This window comes from Lynx canadensis, chromosome B3 (assembly GCF_007474595.2).
Source record: "Lynx canadensis isolate LIC74 chromosome B3, mLynCan4.pri.v2, whole genome shotgun sequence".
NCBI classification, from domain to species: domain Eukaryota; kingdom Metazoa; phylum Chordata; class Mammalia; order Carnivora; family Felidae; genus Lynx; species Lynx canadensis.
Window position 1 is genome coordinate 59075130 of NC_044308.2, and position 26901 is coordinate 59102030.

The window sequence follows — 26901 nt, forward strand, 5'->3', positions numbered from 1 at the left end:
ACTCCTCAGGATGGAAGGTGGGGTTTCCTCTAAAGGAGTAGGTATTCCCATGGTCAGTCATCCCATGGAAAGGCAGCAACTGGGACAGGGGGTGGGACTTTGAAAATGCACCTTAATCTGGGTAAGGAGAGTTGTTTTCTTCTCTGAGTGGTTGAGCCTGAATGCTCAAGACAGGGTCAGGGGAACTCTTGATGGAGAGGGGGGCTGTCATTAGCCACATAGACCCTGGCTGCAAGCTCAACAATAAGGCAGGCCTGTAGTCCATAAGGGCTTTGAGAGTAGCCATGTCATACCTGCAGCTTACTCTGTATTGCTCTTCCTTTTTAATATTGTTACATAACCCTGGTCTTAGCTGTGCTATAAGGAGACTATGATGGGAAGAACCAGGGTTTGTGATGTCCTGGTGAAGAGGAGGCAGTGCTTCTTCCTGCTGGATCCCAAGGCAATGGTGAAAGTTTCAATGGCTGGAGAGAGATCAGTATCCCAGAACATCAGGGTATGTGACATCTGAAATACAGGCAGGAGTAATTCAGTTATTTCAGGCATATGTTGGTGACAGAATCACCCTTAGGGACTCCTCAACAGTAGAGCAGGGAGGGAAACTTTAAAGGGAGCCGATATCCTAATAATTTGGAAGGTGGGAGCTCAGAGTTATTGTAGTTTGGAATTTTAAATATGGCCTCCTTTATACCCAAAAACTTAATGAAAGCTATGATGCTCTAATTATCAAGGGCACATGAGGCCTTTTATTGAACACACCCTTTTTATCCTGGATATCCTGCTCAAAAGGCTTGACAAAAACAAAGACAAACAAAATATTCCTCAGTGTGATTTTATATGAGTCTTTTCTTTTTAGTTTCTCCCAGGCTTCTGCTCTCAATCCCTAAATAGGCATACATTTTACCAGAAACTGATAGTTTCTTGCTTTTCTTCCATTATGCATCCATCCTCTGTTTTCCTCACAAAGTGTTCTGAATAAGAGCGTAAGGGAAAGTTTGAAATTCTTTCTGGATATTATGCATAAGCATGGATGAATATGTAACTGGTCTTTCAATGAGGTGCACATCTAAGTTTATATGATTTTCTTAGGCTGAACAGGAATGTTACTTAACACATTGGCATAGAAGCCACAGTCTCATCCCTGTTGATTGCATCTATGGTCATACTCTGAAAAAAGACTGCATTCAGTTCCTGAGAGCTTTTCTGGATTCATGATGCTTTGCCTTTTTATTCTAACAGCTGCTTATTTGCATAACCTGTTAAAGACATTTCCCTACCATCAAACTACTGGGCTTCCTCTAGTTCTTGGACATTTTTTCTTGCTCTTACAGATTCTGTAAACAAACAGCAACTTTTGCCTTCAACATAAGTTCTGCCTGCCTGAAATCTTTCATTGTCTTCTCCCAACTACACAACAAAGCTGAGTTTTGCAAAATATCACTTTGACATATTAATAATTTCATTTATCTCCAAGATCTTCCTGAAATTCTTAATTTTTTCACGTATCTTTCCCTGGGACTTAGATGCAATGAAATATCTATCTCATTTACTTCATTCAACAAAAACTTACTGAATACTTACTGTGTTGCACATACAAGGCTACCTGCTGTGGCTACAAAGTAGAGGAACTCACATCTGGTTTAATGGCTAGAATATTTGACTTACTGTTCTAGTTTCTTAACTCTAGGATTACATTGAAAAGCGAAACCTCCTCTTATGACTATTGAATGACATAAATGAGAATGCAACTAATAAAGAGGTGATAACTAAAGTGGGAGAGGGTCCCATGCAAAAAAATTGGGAGAAGTATTGGAAATCAAGGACGCAAGAGAAGCATACTATATTTAAGGAGGCTCTATGCCCAGAAAGGGGCTTGAGCTCAGGACCTGAGATCAAGAGTCACATGCTGTACCCACCAAGCCAGCCAGGTGCCTCCGGGTAAACAAACAAACAAACAAACAAACAAGTATTTTAAAAGTTGGCTGTTTTCTAAGTTAATGTAGAGTTTCATTTTTATGTGTATCCGTATAAACAAGAACAGTATAAATTAAAATAATAGGAAATTATGCATCTTTCATTATTTATTAAATTAATATATTTTGGCATCAATTTTGTGTTGATATGATTCTTTTATATAACATTTCCTTCCATCAAAAAATTTTGAGCGAGAATATTATGTTTCTTGGTGAAGTTTTCATAAAGAACGTGAGATATTTAGATAAGGGGTCACAAAGGGCAGTAGACAATTTTTTTTTTTCCTCTGTGATACATACCTCCTTGACACACTCTGGTGTTTTGTTGAGGAAGTAAGAAAATACGATAATTCTAGTTCTGAAGGTGCAAGGAAAGGACCCACCACTTCCTCTGCACCCTACCGGCTGAAGGAGCACACCTCAGTCTCTTTTGTCTTCTGAAAATAAAAGCGAGGCATAGGGTGTTAGAGTGAAGAGGTTTCCTAGGAGTTAAACCCGAGTGCTTAAGAGCCCTTTCGAACCCTACAGCTTTTACTTAAGTAGCTACTGTAAAATAGATGTTGTTCAAAATAAGAGGGCTGGGGCAGAGGCCCGTCGCGCCCACCTGGGGTACAGCTCAGGTGGGGGCAGGCGCCTGGTCCAGAGCGGAAGGTGCCTGCATTCTGCAGGTGCGGGGATTGTTTTCTTGCACCGCCCCGGCTCCCGAGAGGGCGGGACTCGCGGCGTTGCAGAGTGTGGGACTTGGCCCCTGAAGCAGAGTCTAAACGTATTCCACGCAGCAGACATTTATCCAGCCTGGTGCCCACACCTGGCCTGGGGGAGGGGAAACAGCTTCTACAGGAACCGCAGAGACAAGAGGAGCCCCTCGTTTGGGACGCCAGAGGGCTGGTCCCGCTAGGCTCTGTCCGACTGCTTTCCCGTGATTGCTTCTCCCACCTGTCCATCATATCAATACCCTACCTCGATTGGCTCTTCTCTTTGCCACTCGGTTCCGCCGCGCTGACCCCCATTGGCCCCTCTCCGGCCCAGGCCCCGCCCCACGAACTGGGCATGGGGAGTGGGGCGCGGAGAAGAGAGAGCGGGGCGCTTGCTCGGGGCTGGGGGGAGGCGGTGGCGAAGAAGGAGGAGGAGAAGAAGGAGGAGCTGGGACAGCAGGAGGCAGCGGCCGCGACCCGGCTGGGGTGATGGTGCAGGTGCCCGGGGCCCGCGAGGAGCTGCCCGGCTGAGGGGCGCCTGGTCCGGGGTCCGCAGCGCCGCCGCGTCTCTCCCGGGGGCGGGCGGGCGGGCGGGAAGATGCTGAGCAGGTTGATGAGCGGCAGCAGCAGGAGCCTGGAGCGCGAGTACAGCTGCACCGTGCGGCTGCTGGACGACAGCGAGTACACCTGCACCATCCAGGTCAGTGCCGCGCTGCCCTGCCCGCGGAACCCCTTCGTCCCCCGACTCTGGCCAACTTGGCCCGCCGCCGCCGCCCAGGGTCGCCGCAGACCCCGGTGCTTTGTCCGTCCCCGGCTGCGGCGGACGGCCCCGGTGCAGAGAGCGCCTCCGCCCGAGACCGGGTCCGGGGCGGGGTACCAGGCGCTCCGCGCAGCTGCGGTGAGAGTCCCTCCGTCCCGGACCCTCAGCTATCCCTCTGCCCTCTCCCAGGGTGAGGGCACCCCATCCTGGCTCCTCGAGCCTGCTGGGGTGGGGAGCATCTTCCGCGGGCGTCCAGAGAGAGGCGGGCAGGGCGGGAGGCTCCTACCCCGGCCGCCCCGTCGGGGGGTACAGGCTTTGGCTCTCCAGCCAGGCAAGGACCGCTGGCCGGCTTTTCTTATCTATCTTTGGTTGGAAGGATAATGCTGTATGTCATAATCACCCCCCCCCCCCCCCCCAGCATTTGTGAGTCAGAGCTCTCAGAAGGTAGAAGTGAACGCGCAGCCCATGCAGAGTGGCCTATGGAAGGGAGCCCAGCCTCTGGGCTCCCAGGATTAGCACCCCCCCCCGCCTTTCGCTCCGCAGATCTCATTTGTGTTGGGCAATTCTGGGGGGCGTGAGGTAAAGATTTAGCAACAAGTACCAGAGATTTGATGATTGGCCGTGGCGAGAAAGAATCGGTGACTTACAAATAACACCAACAATACGTTAATGCTTCGCAGCATTTCTTCAGAAACCTGGTATTTTGGAAGGGATTTTTACAACCTCTTATGTGTTTTCACTACTGCTGTGTGGAACGTCTGGAGTAGTAGTCTTTCCCAGGAATGCAGTCACAGCCCTCTCTCCTCCTCTGTAAAGTCAGTGATAGGAAACATTGACAATGCTCCGGTGTTTAGTTCAGCAGCCGGAGGATCCTGCGCTCGCTGCCGGAAACTGCTCTTTCTGGAGAAGCAAATTGAGTTGGACCCGGAGGGGTCTCATCTGATCCCTTGCCTTTGCAGCAAGAAACCAGAGGGGGCTTCTCGCCTCAGATGTGGCAGACAAAAACTGTCGGCCTCTGGTTCTACCCTCTTTGTCTCCTGGCCCCCCAACCCCCCATTTATTTTTTTGCTGACAATGCTCAATAGCGGAAAATAGCGGTGTGTGAGAAAGACGCTGGGTAGTGTGTGAGAGCAGCTGCTCTCTGCTGAGTCCGTGCTCAGTTCAGCCTTCTCCTCACTTTCCCTTTTCTCCCACTCTCCAAACCAGCTCTGGGCATAAGTGCTGACTGCTGTCAAAGATCCAGGAGGGCAGAGAAAGAGAACAACATCGCTTTTTAAGGCCACTTAAACACAGTCATAAAGATGCTAGCCATCACGTGAAAAGGATTTTGGTAGTTGAATCTGATAGATGTTCTGTATTTTCTCACAGAATGAGTGGCATGCTACTTTTTGTTTCTATTGTATCTTTATGTGCCATGTACAGTTTTTTTTGTTTGTTTTTGGGTGGGGGAGGAGAAAACATTGACTTGACATATTCACCATTTGAATACATTGTCTAGAGCTTTTAAAGTCTTTATCCTTTTGTTTTAAAATTTAAAGCATTTACACAATAGCATATAAAGGCAGTGTAAGATTTAGACTTTGTGAGTCCTAAGAATACTTTGGGGTATATGGTGAAATAAAATTCCTGGGGCAGGTCATTAACTTTTGCCAAGGTATAGAGTACAAATGAAACAAAATTCACATCACCACTCCACTAGTGATAATCTTGTGGCTTTTACAGTATCACAATAAGACAACTAGTTATTTTTTCCCAGTTAGTGGAACCTTTGAGGTTGGTTGGTTGGTATTACAGTTGTGGGTAGTTTTTATTACTGTTAAGAAAAACAGTATTTTTAAGTCTAACAGGACTTACTGGGTTTATGCTTGCTATATCTTACTATGGTTGTGTTTCTTTTCCTGCTGGTCTTCTTTACATTATTACAAGTCAATGTGTTATAAAAATTCAGGCCACATAAAAAATTAAGCTTGGTGTAACATGATTATACTGTAGTGAGTGTCCACTGTCTAGACATGTTAATGATTGTGCATTGTGATTCTTGCATGAAAATTTTAAAAATACAGGAATTCTGAAATTTATGTAATATTGTCAGTCTTTGGCACCACTATTGTGAATTCCTTTTGTTTTTACCCAATGAGAGGAAATGTCAAAAAAAACCAAAAAAGACAGGATATTATGTGAAATTAATATTTTGTGGATATAGCTTTTTTTAAGCTTTTAGAGATTGAGCTTTTCTTAGTAACTTTCACCCCTTATACATTTCTGTAGTGTGTGTATTTGTGTGTTTGTGCATGCGCTTATTTGTCAAGCATTGGGCACTGGGTCTTTTAAATCAGTATGGAAAGGAGCTGTGAGCTACTTGCTAGGTTAAAGCAATATTCCTAACATTCTAGGAATTGCAGTACAGTATTTAAAAAAAAAACTTGGTGATAATTTGGAATCATTTTCCTTAAAATATTGTATGCCATATTTTTCTTTGAATAAGGTATGTATTGTAGAGTGATTTCAGTACTTCTTGGGATAATCAGAGAACACTTAGGGTATTAGAGAGTCAGAAATGTATCACTAGGTTAGAGCCATAATAGCCACATTTGGTAAATTTCAGTTGTAGGAAATTCTGTCAAAGTATTGTTCTAGCCTTTCATATTGCACCAGTTCTACTGATCTAGCATTTAGGATGTGATTATTAAGGTAAGGAAAACGCCTTATATCCTTTCAGTAAAGATTGCCTCAGTTACCAGACTATTCTTTTATTCTTTCTGATATGCAAATGTATTTGTAGATCATGAGAAATGAAAGTATACATAGGGTTGTAATATAATTGCTCCCCTGTGAAGAACATTGTTAACAGCTCCCTGCCAGTTTTGAAGGTCATTGCTTCATAAATGCAGATCTAGTCTGTAATTTCTACACATCTGTTTCATTTATGAATATCTACATTTATTTACTACATTTACTACCCTACTTTGTTATTTTATTTGGGAGCAAATAGGAAAAATGAAAAGGGTACCTAATATCTTTGAACTTAGTATATCAAATGGACTCATTTAAATGCTTAGATATGTAATATCCTAAGTAATAGATTTTTGACTGTTTTGAGTTTAATAGTTTATAAAATATTAAGAATATACATTAAGGAATGCCAGTAGAAATTCATATCAAAAATACATATTTTCAAGTCTGAAATATTAATCACTTTTTTTCTGATTACTGAAAAGTAAAGCTGCCCTAGAAATAAATTTGATTTTACTGGGAACGCATTAAAATAATAACTGATCAAGCAGCTAGGTTAAATTTGCTTTTGCAGTTAAATGAGGTACTATCATAAATAAAATGCATATGTACAGAAACAGTTCTATAGTAGAACCAAGATCTGGATTTGGCTGCGGCTCAGCCATTTAGTAACTGTGGGACCTAGGGTAAGAGAGGGAGTACTGGGGGAGAGAACAAATGTATTGAGCCCCATACTTGTGAGGTGCCCCGCTTGTGTTCTCACTTACCTCACAATAGCATGTGGATTCAGTAGACACCTCTTGTACCAGCTGAAGAAAATAAGATTGTGGATTGCTGGGAGAGCTGATGTTTCTTGAATGGGCAACTCTGTACTATGCTTTCTGCTAGGTGCTTTGCTTATACCTTACATCAACTATTTGAGAGGTAGGTGTTATTATCCTCATTTTACAGATGAAAGGCTTGGATGAAGGAACTTGCTCAAAGCTAGTAGTAGGTGGCTATACTATATTGAAACTCTGGTCATTTTGTCTATAAAAATCCCAGCTTTGTTCCCTATATTCCTCCTGACTTCCTAAGTCAGTTCACCTGTCTGTATCTTAATTTTCTCATCTGTAAAATGAGAACAATAATTAATACTTCATAGTAAAGAGAAAATCATTTGGTAATGTCTTTACAAATACTAACAAGATTTAAACAGAGTAATTTTATTCTATTCAAATAAAAAATAGGATTTTGTTTTTGGAAAATAAATTAACCCTTAGGTGTCCTTAAAATGATGTCTGATTAATCTCAGTGAAATTGTACAATCCAAAGCTGGAATAACTGGATTCTGTAGTAGAATTCTTCTCTAAAATTCAAGAGTTCAGGTTTGCTTTCCTTCTATCCTACCAAAGCTTTGGCTTTAGAGGGGCATTTATTTCCTGGACTGACCATGATTTGTCTTTTCTAAGAATTTCTGTTTCATATTTGGTAAGCAAAATCCTTGGTTTCATTAATGCAAAAGGGATGTTGTTAGAGAATTAAGATAATTTTATTCACAGAAAAACACAAAGCTGTTGTATTTTCATGAATTCATTGTTTTTTTCTAAAACTTTGTTTTAAAAAGGTAATTATGGTGTCTCAGGATCTGTTAAAATAGTAAGTCAGACTCTAATTCTTGAAACTAAGGTCCAAAATTAGCCTTCTAGAATCCTAAAAGCACTCGTATTCTGTTTCTTAATTTGTATTTGGAAATATCTATTGTATAAAACTAATGCAGATCAACCTTTAAGGACAAAAGGTATATTTTAGATATGTATTTATGCTCTTATTCTTTCTCCTTTTGAAAAAGTCCAGTTTAGGGAAATAGCAGTGGCATCCAAGAGAAACCTAGAAGCATTCACCATAGCAGATTATACTCAAGGGTATTTGTATGAATTTGCATTCAATTAAATGCTTGGAATGAATATGCTAGACAAGGCAATTCAACATAGTGTATAATAAAAGAGCATGTGGTTTTTGAGTCCCCTGTTTGTTACATTGCCCAGAGACAAGTTGATCGTGTCTGTGCTAGTGTTAATATCACACTTAAAAAAAAAGTTTGCCAAGATAAAAATCAGACAACCTAAGACAAAAAATAGTCATTTTTATTATACAATTGTAGTGGTTTATGTATAGGTATTAAAATGTGTAGCCCAAAATAAGCAAGGTGGTAATTTAAGTGATATGATTATTATAGTAAAATATTTTGGATTATTTTTTTTTAATTTTTTTTTCAACGTTTATTTATTTTTGGGACAGAGAGAGACAGAGCATGAACGGGGGAGGGGCAGAGAGAGAGGGAGACACAGAATCTGAAACAGGCTCCAGGCTCTGAGCTGTCAGCACAGAGCCCGACGCGGGGCTCGAACTCACGGACCGCGAGATCGTGACCTGGCTGAAGTCGGACGCTTAACCGACTGCGCCACCCAGGCGCCCCTATTTTGGATTATTTTAATAACTATTTTTCAGTAGATTACACTTTAGAATTTTTAAAGGGGAGAGTAAGAGGAAGCTATAAATTTTAAACCCTAAGAATTATATCACAGTGACTTATATGTTTATAGTTGAATGAATATTTGTTCTGATTTGTTTGTGCTACATGATGGCTGAGTTAACTCCAGCATTTTAAAATTTCATGTGTCTGGGGCGCCTGGGTGGCTCAGTTGGTTGGGCGTCTGACTCCGGCTCAGATCATGATCTCACGATCCGTGAGTTCGAGCCCCGCGTCGGGCTCTGTGCTGACAGCTCAGAGCCTGGAGCCTGTTTCCGATTCTGTGTCTCCCTCTCTCTCTGCCCCTCCCCTGCTCATGCTCTGTCTCTCTCTGTCTCAAAAATCAATAAACGTTAAAACAATAAATAACATTTCGTGTGTCTGAAAACAACATTCTCTAACAACTGTAAACCAGTTTCAACCCATCCCATTCCAAACCACTTTGCTTTGCAGCCCCTCTCCCTGGTGAGAGGTATGGTATGTAAATGTGGTATTTTACGGAGCCTTTGAGGTCTCTGATAACTTTCTGCAATTATCCTTGGTTGAATTAGTAGAGCTGTGGTCTAGAATTCCTATGATTTTTTTGGTTTGTCTCATAGGATTTCAAGCCTTTCAGGTCTCCCCTTCCTCCATCTCTGCAGGTTTAGAAGGCTTAGATCAAATGAATACTGTGTAGTACAGTGCTTCATGGGGAGTTGGAGGTCTGGCGGAATTAGGATATTGACATTGGGATCACCACAGCCACAGAAGCTTCCTTCACTCTTTCCCCTAAGTCAGTGCCACATAAAATCTTCTCATAGCCTCATTTTCTAACCTTCTTGCCCTAACAGGAAGAAACCCATGCTTCCCAACCTGTTTCTAATTATGTCTATTTTAAGCTGAATTCATCTTCTGATAGCCTCATCTGTAACATTCTGACTGCAGACCCTGTTCCATGGAGCAGCCTCCTGTGGGACACTGTTCTTCAGCTCTGCCTAGCCCGAGCTTATACAACAGATGGGAATATGGAGGATTGGCAGCAACCTCACAGCTTCTATTTCTTACTTACGTGGTGCTCGGGGAGGAAGGTGCTGCTCTCCTGGAGGCCAGGTGGCTGTTGTTGTCCCTCTGTTTTCTGGCCTTGATACTTTGGGCTCAGGTGAGCCACCTGAATGGTTCTCTCATGCAGCTGAGAACTTTGAAGACCACTAAAGCATCTCCATTCCTATGTTGTAGGATGAATGGTATTTCACCTAAGAGAGCAAAACACCTTGTCACATATCCATCCTAGCCACTGAAGTAAACCTCCCATTTCTTTAAGACCTTAGATCTGGTGGGTGGCCAATACCAACTTTTTGAACTTTTACAAACATTTTAAATAGCAGTGGAGCCCAAGAGAGTAGGGAAATCAGTTTCGGAGGCTAACCCCTAGATTTAAATTATGGACTTCTTGCTGCCCAAGGCCACCATGTGATCCTCATTATTGTCAATATTTTGAGCAAGATCTTCTATCTTGGTTTTTCACCAACTGTAAATGCTGTACTATCTCTAAGGATGGTGTTTTACTTTTGTAGTCTTTCCAACTTCATTGTATTATATCCTAGATTTGGAAAGCAGGAACTTATATAGTTAGGTTCAAATTCTCCAGACTTTTGCTTGCTACTAAACACCAACTTGTGTGAATCAAGTCCTCTAAGGAGATCCTTCCGTGCCATGCTCATACAGGCAAAATAATTGGGCCACATGCTTGGCAACCACTGAGTTTGTGTACAATAGCTCCATTCACTTGTCTACAGAAAACACCCCTTTGACAGTGATTATAGCTTTCATTCCCCCTCCTCTACTTCTGACTCCTTGCATTACCATGACCTCATCTTCTGGTCTGTATTTAGAGACACTTTGGACCACTCCAGAAATGCTGTAGGACTCATTTCTGTATGTTAAGGGTCATTTCAAAGACGTAGACAACCCCTGCCCACCAAGGGAAACCATTCTAGATCAGGACCAAAACTAGCTATTTTTATGTCTTATTTGAGCCATCTTACTGTGTCACAACTCAGGGGGCTTTTTCCTTTTGTAGAAATTGGGAACCTTGTTAGAAAGCAAGGAGAATAGAATAGGGGGATGAGTTAAAGCAATGGTTCTCAAAGTGTGGTTACTGGATGAGCAGCATCAGGTTCTCCTGGGCACTTGTTACAAATGCAAATTTCTGGCCCCACTGCTGACCTAGTGAATGAGAAATACAGAGGATGGAGCTCAGCTTTCTGTTTTGTTTTTTTTTTAAGTTTTTTTTTTTTAACGTTTATTTATTTTTGAGGCAGAGAGAGACAGAGCATGAATAGGGGAGGGTCAGAGTGAGAGGGAGACACAGAATCCGAAGCAGGCTCCAGGCTCTGAGCTATCAGCACAGTGCCTGATGCGGGACTCAAACTCACAGACTGTGAGATCATGACCTGAGCCGAAGTGGGATGCTTAACCGACGGAGCCACCCAGGCGCCCCTCAGCTTTCTGGTTTAACAAGGTAGGTCTTAACGCTTTCTGAGGTTTGAGATCACTAGTACTGGGTCACACAGATATTTAGTAAAATTGATGAGTATTGTTGATTGAGTATAATGAGGGAAAAGGAGAAGCCAAGAGTGAATCTCATATTTCTAATTTTTGATTTATTTCTGAATGGCCTTAACTGATTCTCTACCCTTGTAGGGTAAAAGTTTATTTGCAGATATGCATACCAGTTTCAGGTGGGCAGGAGTCATGATGGGTCATCATTCCAATTTGATGCTCTTATATGTATTGGTTTTATTTTTGTCTTCCCTGACCTAGAAAGAATATGATTATTTTATATTTCTATACTGTTTTTCAAAGAAATCTTTACCTCTTAAAGCACTGGGGGTGTAGGAAGACCCTTGTTTGCAAACATGTAAATAGCAAACAAAAAATCTCATGGGATTCAGCACTAAGACAAGGTAGTATGTTGTGGCAGTGCAAATCTGGGGGAATAGAAATTAAATATTTCTCAAAGGAGGTGAGATTTGAACTAGGTCATGAAAGAGTGCCAAAAGCAGAAAATGGGCTGTGGGGATGGGTAAAGGGCATTCCAGGCTGAGGTAACAGCAGGCAACTTGAAGGTAGGAAAGCTAAAAATGTAAAGCCAAATGTATTTAGTCTTTACTATGTTTATCTGACGTACTCTGGTACAGTTGAGTCGAATAACAATCTAGTTGCCTAGGAAAAATTGCTGTCAGCAAATTTCAATCACTCTTGACTGCTCAGAAGACTTAGTCTAAACTAAAAATAACACAAAGCTGGTGTTGAATTAAATCTAACTCCAAAAGTATATAACACAAATTAAGATTCTTCACAAAACAATGGCATCATATAAAAAGGTAGAGTCATGTATCAATCTGTGCTAATTCTGTGGCTGCAGCAACTATGCATATACTTTTGTTTCCAGGGGACCTCATCTCTGGCATCAGCTTATTTATCCACCCCAAAAAAGAGAGTATCAAATCCCAACATTCAGCTGATGTTTGAAAATCCTTTGGCTGATATAATGCAGCCTAAATGGTGCATTAACAGTTAAGAAATGTGACCAGTGGAGCCCTAAGAGGCACAATTCTGCATCTCTGTTCCCAAACCTAAGTGACCACCAAAAATCGCTTTTCTAGAGGATGGAGGAATGCTTCCCTGGATTCCCCAGTGAACCCCTGCCTGCCAGCTCTGAAGTTCCCAGCCCAACACAGGGTGCACTTTGAGCATTCCACACAATGCCAGGCTAGAGCTTTGGGGATGGGAACCTCCAGGAAAGTACTGTTTGGCATTTAGGCAATCAATGTTCGGCAGAATGCCAATGCTAATAGGTTATTTTGCTCTGGAAAAGGAGAAAAAGAAGGGATAGTTTAAAGACTGATGAATAGGGGAATGACTGACAATACAGGCACTCCACTTTGTTGGAGAGATTAAGGAGGCTTGCTGTGAAGTGGTATTATGGGAGCCAGATAAATTAGCAAAGGCCCACAGGCCCAAGACCTGAAAGAAATAGTGGTTCATCAAAACAGCATGCCCCAGGGCACGCTCAAAAGTCTGGCCACTTTCATTGAACTCATAGTAGAAAAAAGCCAAATCATTAGGAACCCTTATAAGCTGGTAGTCCATTCAGGCACTCCATAGTCAGGCAAATTATCCTTTGCCTCCAGGCAGGTGCAAAGCCTTATTTCCATATTGCTTGATTTAACTCCAGGGCCCTCTAGTCTGGGCCTTAGCCTAATTTTGAGGACACCCAAGTGGAAGGGTTGGTTTCACAAGTACCAGAGGATTCCATATACTCTATTCAGGAGATGCCACTAAGATTATTGTTTGGTCAGACATGAGCCAGGCAGATAAGAACATTGATCACAGCATAAGGAAGTAGAATTAATTCATCTAAGGATCTCAAGTACTTCTAGGGGATAATTTTTTTTTGAATTTTTTGAATGTTTATTTTTTGAAGGAGAGACAGAGCATGAGCAGGGGAGGACCAGAGAGAAAGGGAGACACAGAATCCAAGGTGGGCTCCAGGCTCTGAGCTGTCATGTCAGCACAGAGCTTGTTGCGGGGCTCGAACTCACCATGAGATCTTGACCTGAGCTGAAGTTGGATGCTTAACTGACTGAGCCACCCAGTCACCCCTCTAGGGCATAATTTAGGCTGAAGAAAACATCCAGCCTGCCCTCTTTGAGATTTTTGATTCTAGAAAAATCCAGAATCCTCCAGAGTAATTATGGAATTGGAGGTTTGTAGGGCAGAAGGACCCCATGGGCTGGCAGTGATGCCTGGGATGTTACAAGGCATGTAGAGCCTGCAGTTTCATAGGATACACTCATCCCTACAACAAAATATCATATCAGCTCTTTAGGTGTCCTCTCAGAAGAAATTTGGCTGTATAAAAGATAAAAATCTGATCAAAACATAAGGTAGTCCTAGTACTACAGTGCAACTTAATCTATACCCAGCTTTAGATTCTAGCATTATGTGAAGGTTTTTTTTAAAAAGCGAATGGGAGTTGGCTTGGTGTAGCTTCAGGACATAAGATACTGAACCAACTATTGCAGTGTCAGAATATATAAGCAACATAGCTGATCTAAAAAATCAGTACTTTGCTTATTTTTAAGTGTATCTTATTTAGATAAGCTTACCTAAATGAGTACCCACAGTACAGAAAGCACATCTAAGAATTGTTTTCTAATTTGGGTTGACTCAGTTGAGCCTGAGCCTGAGCCTGGTTGACTCAGTTGAGCGTCCGACTTTGGCTCAGGTCGTGATCTCACAGTTGATGGGTTCGAGCCCCACGTTGGGCTCTGTGCTGACAGCTCAGGGCCTGCAGCCTGCTTTGCATTCTGTGTCTCCCTCTCTCTCTGCCCCTCCCCCACTTGTGGTCTGTCTCTCTCTCAAGAGGAAATAAACATTAAAAAAAAAAAAAAAGAATTGTAGGGGCACCTGGGTGGCTCAGCCAGTTAAGCTGCTGACTTCAGCTCTGATCATGATCTCGAGGTTTATGAGTTCGAGCCCCACATTGGGCTCTGTGCTGACAGCTTAGAGCCTTGAAGCCTGCTTTGGCTTCTGTGTCTCCCTCTTTCTGCCCCTTCCCAGCTCACACTCTGTCTCTCTCTCTCTCTCAAAAATAAATAAATGCTAAAAAAAAAATTAAATTGTTTTCTAACTTGTATGGTAAAAGAGAACACATATTTCTCATTCTAATTTTTGATATCGGATACAGTAGACTGATTATTTTTTTAAGTTTATTTTTGAGAGAGAGAGAGCAAGCAAGTAAGCACAAGTGGGAAAGTGGCAGAGAGAGAGGGAGACAGAGAATCCCAAGCAGATTCTGCACTCTCAGCACAGAGCCTGATGTGGAGCTCGAACTCAGGAACCAGGCGATCATGACCTGAGCCAAAGCCAAGAGTCAGGCTCTTAACCGACTAAGCTACCCAGGTGCCCCTAGACTGATTATTTTTAAGAGACAGATATAATATTGTCTTGCTGCACATTACATCTTTTACTGTGTCATTATAAAGTAATACAGACTATTCCTACTAAGAATATATCTCACATAAAATATCTTTAGTTTCTGGTTGAAAGAAAATAATCAAAAATGGAAAGCCTTTTCTTCACATCTTGAATTCTATAGTTTTATTTCCCACCATCTTTCCTAACACCATAGCTCTTCTGTCCATCTCTTATGATCTCCTTTGTTTTATCGTAATTTATTCTTGGGCCACTTATTTAATACAATCTCTTATCACTATTTCTTTCTTTTTCTTTTTTTAAAGTAAGCTCTACACCCAGTGTGGGGCTCGAACTTAGGACCCCAGAACCAAACTCATGTCCCCAGAATCAAGAGTTGCATGCTCCACCGACTGAGCCAGCCAGATATCCCTTCGTAACACCATTTCTAATTGTTATCACTACTAAGTTATACCTTTGCTTATTGTCAAATTCTTTGGTGGACACACCTGTTGGTAGTGGTGGGAGGTGTTAAAAAAGGTGCAATTATAATGTGTATAAATACACATTGGAGCATAATGTGATTGATTTCCTTTAATTTCATTATTTAACACAATAGTGTATATTTTAATTAACTGGAATTTGAGACAATATAAACAAATGAAAATATTGTATAAAGTGATACTTCGGGGATGGGCTGAGTATGTTTAGAGTTTTCTATTCACTTTTTTTGCAGTTATTTCTTAAAAAAATTTTTTTTAATGTTTTATTTTTTGAGAGACAAAGAGAGTGCAAGCAGGGGAGGGTCAGAGAGAGAGGGAGACACAGAATCCAAAGTAGGCTCCAGTCTCTGTGCTGTTAGCATGGAGCCTGATGCGGGGCTTAAACTCACCAACACAAGATCATGACCTGAGCCGAAGTTGGACACTCAGCCCACTGAGCCACCCAGGCGCTCCTGCAATGATTTCTTAATTAGATTAGATTAGATTAACAGACTCAGTGAGACTTTTCCTGTACTGTAACTTCAGGTCTGGTATTTCAGGGCTGGGTCTGCACAGTGGGGGCACTGCCTGTGGCCAGGAGAGTCTTTATTTTTGACAGCTGAAGTTGGTGAAACTAGAGGGAGCATTAAGATAATTGATAAGGAGAAAGAAAAGATCAAAACCAGAGAAACCTCTGGGATGGAGCAAGATGAACCCTCAGCAGAAATACCTGCTTAGAATCTGGAGTGAGAATCTGGAGAAGCAGGTTGGAGAAAATGAAAGAATGTTGGATGTCTATTTTTTGTTGTTGCAGCTGTTTGTGATAGGAGATCTTTAATGATTTAAAGGAGTTCACTGAGGTTGGCCCCCATGTGGGGGTAATTAAAATACTCAATAATCGGGGCCCCTGGCTGGCTCAGTTGGTGGAGCATGTGACTTTTGATCTTGGGGTTGTGGGTTCAAGCCCCACGCTGGGCCTAGAGCTTACTTAAAAAATAAAAATAAAATAACTCAACAATCAGTGAGTCATGTTGAATACCTCACTGACCAAGACTCTGCGAGAACATGCTGGAATTGACTCTATGGCCCTCTGCTGGGCCAGACACTATTTCGTTTTGAATCATGGGAGGTGGGGTTCACAGTGGTCCTGGGGAAGAGGGAGAGGCCTCTTAGGGCTGTGGCTATTTGCTGACTGGTAGAGAAATATTTCGATATATATATTTAAAAGTAAGCTGTCCATTTGCTGCTTGCCAAATACAGGGTCTCAATGGTCTAGGTTTTACTTTCCTGTGGAACAGTAGGCGCATTCCTATCTTTCACATGCTTCCAAAATGCAACTTTGATCATTTTCTCTTTTTTAAAATCCTTCAAGATTCTCCCATTACTTACTTGATAACAGTCTTTTAGCATGGCATAGATGCCCTTCCGTTACCTCTGCTGCCTTCCTTTCCAGACTTGTCTCCTGTTGTCCTCCCAATGCATTTTATACTGCTTTGTAGACCATCAGCTTCCCATCACGTTATTCCAAGGTAAACTCCCTCCACAGTGTTGTTCGGCTGTGCTTTGGGGGACCTTATTATAGCATCTACCATATTCACTTGTAAATATTTACTCACATGTCTGTAAACTAGACAACTGTTTGAAGGGCGGAGACTTTGTACAGTTAGTATCTAAGGTCTCACCTAGGGGCTCCATAAATGTTGATTGTAGATATGCAGGAATGAAAATGTTAGCTTTGATAAAGAGGATTATTAATAATGCAAATGTAAAGTTACCTTTAACTTGAGCTAAATAGATTTAAAAAATGAACAGATTTTTCTGGTCGTTGGGGTGATATTATGGTACTTTAAAAGGTGGTTAGTGGTGATAGGTGTACAATTCTAGGATTGTACTAAAACCCACTGCATTATACACTTTTAAATGGTAATCTGCTCTGTCTCTCCCTCTCTCTGCCTCTTCCCCATTCACACTCGTGTGTTCTCTCTCAAAATAAATAAACATTTTTAAAAAAAAAAAGGTAATCGGGGCACTTGGCTGGCTTAGAAGAGTTTGTGACTCTCAATCTCAGGGCTGTGAGTTCCACGTTTGGTATAGAGATTACTTAAAAAAAATAAAATCTTTTTTTAAAAAAAGGTAATCTTATGATATGAATTATATCTTAATTCACATGTCAGTTTCCTGCCTTTGATCATATACCACAGTTATGTAAGAAGTTACCCTTGGGGGGGAAGTTGGGTGAAGCATACATGGGACAATTTAATACTATTTTTACAACTTCTTATGAGTCTATAATTATAAAGTTTTAAAATGTGATTGAATCAGTTTTCTTTAGCAAATATGCTTATTACTTAGTTTGGGTTTATGGTTCAGAATGACTATAGAAAGTTTTCTCACTGATTAGACTCCAGTAACCTTTCAAAATGATGTAGGTTTATAAGTAGATAGGTTTTGACATAACATACTTGAAAATAAAGTCAATTCTGTGATAATAAAAAGGTAAGGTAAGAGTTTAAAAGTAATATGTGGTAGTTTTTTTGCATCTTTATTTTTTGCTGTGATTCTCTGTTCCTCTCTTTGTAAGTTTTCTCTGACATAATTAATTACAATTAAAATGAATGTCCTGACAAATTACACATATCATAATGTGTCTTTGTTGTATTTTAGAGAGTTATTTGGTGTAATGTCCATATTACATATTTTAATTTAATATGTTAATTGAGCCATTTAAAAATTTATTGTGTACTTACTGTGTTCTGGGCTCTGTGATAAGCACTTTATGTGTATTCTTCATTTAATCCTACCTGTTTAATGGAAAATGTCATTGTCCCTAATTCCAGATGAGTACAATAAAGCTTAGAAATGTTAAATAACTTGCCTACTTGCCTACTGTCCCACAGCTAGTCAGTGGGGGGGAGCTGGGATTCAAACTCTGTATGACCTCATCATTGTTTTTAGTCGTTGCTTTCTGATGAAGCAGGCAGTATAGTCCAATGGGAAAAACATTGACTTGGGGGAGTCAGGAGATTTGTGTTAAATGCCTGACTTTCTAGACTGATTAACTTTGAGGGCTTAAGCAGGTAATTTAAGCTTTCATCTGCAAAATGAAGAGGCTCAGAAAGAAGACCCTTCCAGTCTCTTTTAGCACAAATATTCTACAGTTCCTAAGGAATTTGTCCATGGCTCAATAGGGTTTTTGTTGTTGTTGTTTTATAATTTATTGCCAAGTTGGCTAACATACAGTGTATACAGTATGCTCTTAGTTTTAGGGGTAGATTCCCGTGATTCATTGCTTATGTACAACACCCAGTGCTCATCCCAATATGTACCCTCCTCAATGCCCATCACCCATTTTCCCCTAGTGTTCCCTCTGTGAAGGATATTCTTTGCAAACACAAATATTCCTTTTAAGGAAAGAGATGTCAAGGCAGATCTTTGTGACTGCTTCGGTCTGTATTCTGGCCGTTAGTTTTGCAGAATACAAAATACCGTTTTATCTACTCGTTCAACACAGATCAGATTCTGGGGGATTGACTCATGCTAATCAAAATCATAGCTTTTTTAAAATTTATAATTTAGAATCTCTGTTAACTACAGTGGGGTAGTGAATACTAGTTTCTGTCATTATAGGCACTTCTTTAGGATCAGAGACTGGAAGAACAAATTTGAAAGCCATCTTGGAAGGCAAATAGTTTTGAGGGGTATTCTTCGAGGTTGTGTAGAAGCCTTATAAACCATGTCTGTTTCAGAGTACAGAGCTAGTAATTATGTATCTACAAGAATCAGTGTTTCTATCTTGTTTGATTAGTTCTTTTTTTTTTTTTTTTTTTTTTTTTTTTTTTAAATTTTTTTTTTTTCAACGTTTATTTATTTTTGGGACAGAGAGAGACAGAGCATGAACGGGGGAGGGGCAGAGAGAGAGAGGGAGACACAGAATCGGAAACAGGCTCCAGGCTCTGAGCCATCAGCCCAGAGCCTGACGCGGGGCTCGAACTCCCGGACCGCAAGATCGTGACCTGGCTGAAGTCGGACGCTTAACCGACTGCGCCACCCAGGCACCCCTTGATTAGTACTTTCTAAATGCTGATAAACTCTGCCCTTTAGTCCTTTCCCTACTTAGTGCAGATTATTGTACATATGTTAACAATACAGTTTTAATTTCTTTTTTTTTGAAGGTATGTCCCAGTTTAGAGGTTACACTCTGTTTACTTTGATTACACTTGAGTGTTTCTCAAGACTGTACTTTAAATGCCATTTTCTCCCCTAAGTGGACTTGGCCAGATAACTTTCTTTTATTTATGTTGAGTTTTACTGCTTTGTTTTTTTGGAGGGATGGCTTTTTTTTTTAAACTTTGATCTCAAATTCTGCATGGTCCTCATGTATATTACTACTACATTACCACTCTTTTCGTAGGCAATATTACATAATATTGATGACCTTTGTAGGAGGCCTGTGCCACATATGTTATAGAACTTAAGAGTGAATTTTGATACATTGTAAATGTTTCCACTATTCTTGGGGTCTCAAGGTTCCAAATAGTGTTTTCTGCATTTCTTACAATGTAAACTTGGCTTTTTTAAAAAGTCAGGTTTATTTGGGTACAATTTACATTAAGTTCACTTTTTTTTTTTAAAGTAAGTTCTAGGCCCAACATAGGGCTTGAACTCATAACCCTGAAATCAAGAGTTGTGTGCTCCACTGACTGAGCCAGCTGGGTGCCCCTAAAAATCACTCTTTCATAGCTGTACAGTTCTTTGAATTTTGACAAATGCGTGTAAATTGTGTAACCATATATAGAATATTTCCACCATCCCATCAAGTTCTCTTTTGCCCCTTTATAGTCAGTCTCCTTTTGCTTCTCTGGGTGTCTGGCAGCCAGTAATGTGATTTCTGTCCTTATAGTTTTGCTTTTTCCACAATGTCATATGAATAGAATCATACAATATGTAATCTTTTGAGTCTGGCTTCTTACACTTAGCATAATGCTTTTTTGAGATACAAATTACGTATCATAAAGTTCATCTGTTTAAAGTGTACAATTGAACAGTTTTTAGCATATTTATGGAGATGTGCAATCATCAACATAATCTAATTTTAGAACATTTATATCACCCCAGAAAGAAACCTTGTACCCATGAGCAGTCACTTCCGTTTCCTGTCTCCCTCCCCTCAACTTTCTGCCTTAGGCAAACACTAATCCACTTTCTGTCTCTATAGATTTGCCAATTATGAACATTTCAAATAAATGGTATCATACAACACATGGTTTTTTGTAACTGACTTCTTTCACTTAGCATATAATGTTTCTGGGGCTCATCCAAGTAATAACTTGTATTAGTACCTCATTCTATTTTATTGCCAAATAATTTACCGTAGTATGGATCTGTCACATTTTGTTTATCCATTCATGAGTTGTTGGACATTGTGGTTCCACTTTTTGGCTATTATAAATCTTGACAATTTATGTACAAGTTTTTGTGTGGATGTGTATTTTCTTTTAGATGTGCTGTGAACATTCCTATACGAGTTTTTGTTTGTTTTTAGTTGAAATACAGTTGACATACAATACTGTATTCGTTTCAGATGCACAACACATATATATAATTTTTTGTGTGGAAATAGGCTTTATTTCTCTTGGATCGATACCTAGGAGTAGAATTGCTGGATCATGTGGGTAACTTGATATTTAATGTTTGAGGAATTGCCAGTTTTCCGAAGTGGCTGCATGAGGGCTCCAGTTTCTCCACATCCTTGCCACAAATCCTCACGATTATCTTTTTGATAATAGCCATTCTGTGGGAGTGAAGTAGTATCTCATTGTGTTTTTTTTCTATTTTAATTTTATTTTAATTTGTGTAGTTAACATACAGTGTTACATTAATTTCAGATGTACAATATAGTGATTCAACAATTCTATCCATTACTCAGTGCTCATCATGATAGGTGTGCTCTTAATCCTCTTCACCTATTTCATTCATCCCCCGCCCCCAACCATTTGTTTGTTCTCTATAGTTAAGAGTCTGGTTTGTTTTGTTTTGTTTTGTTTCTCTTTCCTCTCCTTTGTTCATTTGTTTTCTTTCTTTCTTTCTTTTTTAGAAAGAGTTTTTTTTTTTTTTCTTTAAGAGAGCACATGAGCAGGGTTGGGGGGAGAGGGCAGAGAGAGACAGAGAATCTTAAGCAGGATTCACACTCAGTGCAGAGCCCAGTGTTGGGCTCAGTCCCATGACCATAGGATCATGACCTGAGCCAAAATCAAGAGTTGAATGCTCACCTAGCTGAGCCACTCAGGTGCCCCTATTTGTTTCTTACATTCCATATATGATGAGATCATAAAGTATTTATCTTTCTCTGATTGACTTATTTCACTTAGCATTATACTCTTTAGCTGCAACCATGTTGTTGCAAATGGCAAGATTTCATTCTTTTTTGTGGTTGAAATATATTCCATTACACACACACACACACATACACACACACACCCCACATCTTCTTTATTCATTCATTAGTCAGCTTCCATAATTTTGCTATTGTAAATAATGCTGCAGTAACCATAGGGGCGTATGTATCCTTTCATAGTGTTTTTGTATCCTTTGGGTAAACAACCCAGTTGTGTGATTACTGGAGCATTGGTAGTTCTAGTTTTAATTTTTGAGGAACCCCGATACTATCTTTCACGGTGGCTACAACAGTTTGCATTCTCTCCAACAGTGCATGAGGGTTCCTTTTTCCCCACATCCTCATCAACACCTGTTGTTTCTTGTGTTTTTGATTTTAGCCATTCTGACAGCTATTGAGGAGATGTCTCATTATAGTTTTGTTTGCATTTCCCTGATGATGAGTGATATTGAGCATTGTTTCATGTGTCTGTTGGCCATCTGTAGGTCTTACAAAATTTTTTTTAACCTTTATTTTTGAGGGAGAAATAGAGAAAGTATGTGTGTGGGGGCGAGGGGTGGAGAGAGGGAGACAGAGGATCTGAAGCAGGCTCTGAGCTGTGAGCACAGATCTAGATGTGGGGTGATCCCACGAACCACGAGATAATGACCTGAGCTGAAATCAAGAGTCAGATGCTTAACCGACTGAGCCACCCAGGCACCCTGCCATCTGTAGGTCTTCTTTGGTGAAATGCCTGTTTATATCTTCTGCCCATTTTTTAATTGGATTATTTGGTTTCTTGGGTGTTGAATTGTAGGAGTTCTTTATATATTTTGGATACTAACCCTTTACCAGATATGTCTTTTGAAATTTCCCATTCAATAGGTTGTCTTTCAATTTGGTTGGTTCCTTTGCCATGAAGAAGCTTTTCATTTCAATGTAGTCTCAATAGTTTACTTTTGCTTTTGTTTCCCTTGCTTCAGGAGACATCTCTAGAAAGATATTATGCTCATTTTGGTTTCAATTTACATTTTCCTAATGACTAAAGATGTTGAACCTCTTTGCATATGCTTTTAGCTCTTTGTATATCTTTTTTTGAGAAATGTCTATTCAATTTTTTTTTTTTGCCTATTTTTAAAATGAGTTGTCTTTTTGTTATTGAGTTGTAAAAGTTCATTTTATATTCTGGATGCAAGTCCTTTATGAAATAGATGGGTTGTCAATAGATACTTTCTCCTAGTCTATGGGTTGTCTTTTCATTTTCGTGATGCTGTCTTTGAAGCACAAAAGGTTTTAAAATAATGAAGTCCAACTTAACAATCTTCTTTTTTATTGCTTGTGCTTTTGGTGTCATATCTAAGAAATCAATGCCTAAATGGAGGTTAAGAAGATTTACTTCTGTATTTTCCTCTAAGAGTATTGTAGTGTTAGCTCTTAAATTTAGGTCTCTGGCTCATTTTGAGTTATTCTTTGTGTATGATGTGAGGTAGTGGTCCAAATTTATTCATATATATAAATAAATTTCAATTCCAGTATAATTAATGTACAGTGTTACATTAGTTTCAGGTATACCATATAGTGATTCAACAATTCTATGTATTAGTCAGTGCTCATCACAGTAAGTGTACTCTTATTCCCCTTTGCCTATTTAACCCATTCCCCCATGCAGTTTCCCTCTGGCAACCATCAATTCTATTTAAGAGTCTGTTTTTTTGTCTCTTTCTTCTTTCTTCGTTTGTTTCTTAAGTACCACATATGAATCTTCTCTTGCTCTGTTCTCTCATGATTTGCTGGGTTTCTTAAGTGATATACTTGGATTCTTTCTCTTTATTTTTTTATTTGTTATTTTTTCTTTTTATCACCAGTTTTTGTTTCGTGGTTACCATTTGGTTTATGTATAACATTCTATGCATATAAGCAGTCAATATTAAGTTAATGGTCACTTAAGTTTGAACCCATTCTAAAAGCATTAAATTTTTACTACTTGCCCCTACTCATTTTAGGCATATGGTATCATACTATATATTCTTTTATTTTGTGAATCCCTTGAACTGATTTTTATAGATCTACTTAATTTTACTTCTCTTATGCTTCCTACTTTTTGTCTGTCCTTTTCACTCAGAGTCCCTTTAACATTTCTTGTAAGGCTGGTTTAGTGGCCATGAATTTCTTCAATTTTTGTTTGTCTAGGAAACTCTATCTTTCCTTCTATTCTGAAGGATAGCCTTGCTGAATAGAGTAATCTTGGTTGCAGGTTTTTTCCTTTCAGCACTTGGAATATATTATGCCACTCCCTTCTGGCCTGGAAAATTTCTGCTCAAAAATCCATCATTAGCCTTATGGGTTTTCTCCTGGTGTGTACCTGTTTTCTTTTTTCCTCCTGCTTTAAAAATTCTCTTTTATCACTATTTTTTGCCATTTTAATTACTATGTGTCTTGTTGTGGAACTCCTTGGGCTGATTTTGTTGGGAGCTCTATGTGCCTCTGTTTCCCTCCCTAGATTTGGTAACTTTTCAGCTATTATTTCTTCAAATAAATTTTCTGCCTCCTCTCCTCTCTCTTCTTCTGGGATCCCTATAATGTACATGTTATTGTGCTTGATGGTTCCTTTAACATATTTTCGTTTATTATTATTTTTTCTCTCTCCTGTTAAGGTTGATTTCCCCCCCACCCTTACTCTGTCCTCCAGGTCACTGATCTGTTCTGCTTCTTCTAATCTATGATTAATTCTCCTTAGTATGGTATATATGTTACATTATACATACACATATATATACATATACACATATATGTAACATATATATGTAACACATCATATATATAAATGTTACATATATATATATAATATGTAACACATATAATATATAACATATATATATAAATGTTTACTTTTGAGAGAGGGAGAGAAAGAGTATGCAAGCAGGGGAGGGGCAGAGAGAGAGAGGGAGACAAAGAATCCGAAGCAGACTCCATGCTATTAATGCAAAGCCTGACATTTAATTTTGGTTATTGAGTTTACCTCTGATTGATTCTTTTTTATGTTTCTATCTCCTTGTTTAGGGTCTCACTAAGGTCCTCCATGTAAAGGTACAGTGAGTATCTTTATGACCATTACTTTAAATTCTCTATCAGGCTTATTACTTATCTCCATTTCTTTTAGCTCTTGCTGTGATTTTGTTAAGATCTTTTGTTTGGGACATATTCCTTTGTCTCCTCATTTTGTTTAACTCCCTATGTCTCTTTATATGTATTAGGAAAGTCAGCTATGTCTCCTGCTCTTGGAAGTAGTGGCCTGATAAAGAAGAGGTCCTATAGTACCCTGTAGTGCAATGTCCCCTGTTCACTAGAACCTGTCACTTCAGGAGTATCTGCTATCTGTGTTGTGTGCACCCTACTCTTGTAGCTGAGCCACATTTACCTTCAGTCCAGTCAGCTGCAATGGCCCTGTTTGCCTGTTGTGGGCAGGGTTTGAGCCCTCTGCTGTTAGTGGACCAATCTGGGGCTGCCTTGGACTTGAGTTGAGTCAGATCAGGCATTTGCCAGAGCTGTGGTCACACCAAACTGCAAGGCACACTCTGTGCTGTCTGCTAAAAAGCTGTCATTGGTGAGTGGGGGCTGCAGGCAGACCAGATATCTGCCCCCTACCCACTCTTGGGGCCACAGTTGGACTGGTGTGTGTAGTTATCTTACTCTTTCCCCAGGGCAGGAGCCACTTAGGAGTGGTGCTGGCCCCTGTTGGGGTTGCTTGAATACTGCCAGGCTTGTGGCACCACTTTGGATGGACTCCTGACATGGGCATGTTGCAGGGGGGGTGGGGGGTGGGTCTCCAGACGAATGCAGAGGTGGGGCGCTTGGTGCCAGAAAGGTTCGAGCTGGTCCACTGTGGGAGGGGACCTGCAACCACCTGGGAAAAGTCCTGGCAAGGCCAGGATGGAAGGGGTGGGTCTGCAGAAGAGCATGGGGGTGAGGCACACTCTTAGCACGTTAGGTGGAGAATGTTCTGGCTGCACTGGTCCGTGCAGGTGTCCATGTATCTAGGCTGGGGACAGGGGAAGGAAATGGTGCCCACAAGCTCTCTTGTTGTTGGAGAAGTCTTCCAAAGATCCCTGCCCATCCAGCACATGCTCTGATATTAGTATATACCCCAGGTATTTTTCAAACTATTGTTTCTATGCTCTATATTAGGAAGGCTGTTTGTTGTGCTGTCTTTTTAAGGGTGGGGGCTTCAAATTTATTTATTTACATATATATGTATATATACATGTGTGTATATATATTTTTAATTTTTTTGTGTTTATTTTGCAGAGAGAGAGAGAATGGGGGAGGGGCAGAGAGAGAGGGAGACATAGAATCTGAAACAGGCTCCAGACTCTGAGCTGTCAGCAAAGAGCCTGACGTGGGGTTCGAACTCACGGACTGTGAGATCATGACCTGACTTGAAATCGGATGCTTAACTGACAGAGCCACCCAGGCACCCCTCCAGATTTATATTTTTATATGTTAATATCAGTTGTCCAATACCATTGGTTAGAAGACTTCTCTTGCTCTGTCATATTGTCTTCATCCCTTTTGTTGAAGATCAGTTGACCATAAGCTTATGGGTTTATTTCTGGACTCTTTATTCTATTGATCTATTCCATTGACTATATATCTCAATGCCAGCACTACTCTGCCTGGATTACTTTAGCTTTGTAGTAAGTTTTGAAATCAGAAAGTAGGAATCCACCAACTTTGTTCTATTTCAAGATAATTTTCACTATTCTTAGTTCATTGCTTTCCTATATGAATTTCAGAATCAGCTTGTTAATTTTTGCAAAAAACAAAAAGCAAGTTGAATTTTGATAGGAATTGTATTGAATCTGTAGATTAACTTGGAGAGTGTTGCTATCCTGTTAATGATAAAATTCTTCTGATTCATGAACGTCAGATGTCTTTCCATTTATCTAGGTATTTAATTTTTTAAACAATATTTTATGGTTTTAAGTGTAAGCCTAATGCTTTGGAATTCATTCATAATTGGTGTACCTATCAGAGGTTTGTTCCTTTTCAGTGCTGAGTAGTATTCCATTTTATGGATGTATCACAGTTTGTTTACCCACAAGCCAGTTGATAGGAATTTGAGTTATTTCCTTTTTTTTTTAAGCAGTTTTGAATACATCTGCAAAAGATACTTGCATGTAAGTTCTTATATAAACATAGGTTTTTGTTTCATTTGGGTAAATTCATGGAAATGGGCTTGCTAGTTTTCAGTAAGTGTATGTTTACCTTTATGAGAAACTGCCAAACTGTTTTCCACAGTGGCTGTTACCTTTTTGCATTCTCACCATATGAGAGTTCCAGTTGCTCCACATCTTCACTAGCAGCTGGTATTATTAGTTATTCTTTTAAAGCTATTCTGATAGATGGGTACAT

The 26901-nt window shown here is 40.1% G+C and overlaps 1 protein-coding gene across 1 annotated transcript in view; it reads left to right on the forward strand.

Annotated features, from left to right (window-relative positions):
- Positions 1-3266: 3266 nt before the first annotated feature.
- Positions 3267-26901, forward strand: part of FRMD5 (FERM domain containing 5) — a 323028-nt gene continuing 299393 nt past the window's right edge. Inside the window, exon 1 of the mRNA XM_030318271.1 lies at positions 3267-3368. Coding sequence (XP_030174131.1) covers positions 3267-3368 — 102 coding nt within the window. The remainder of the gene's footprint in view (positions 3369-26901) is intronic.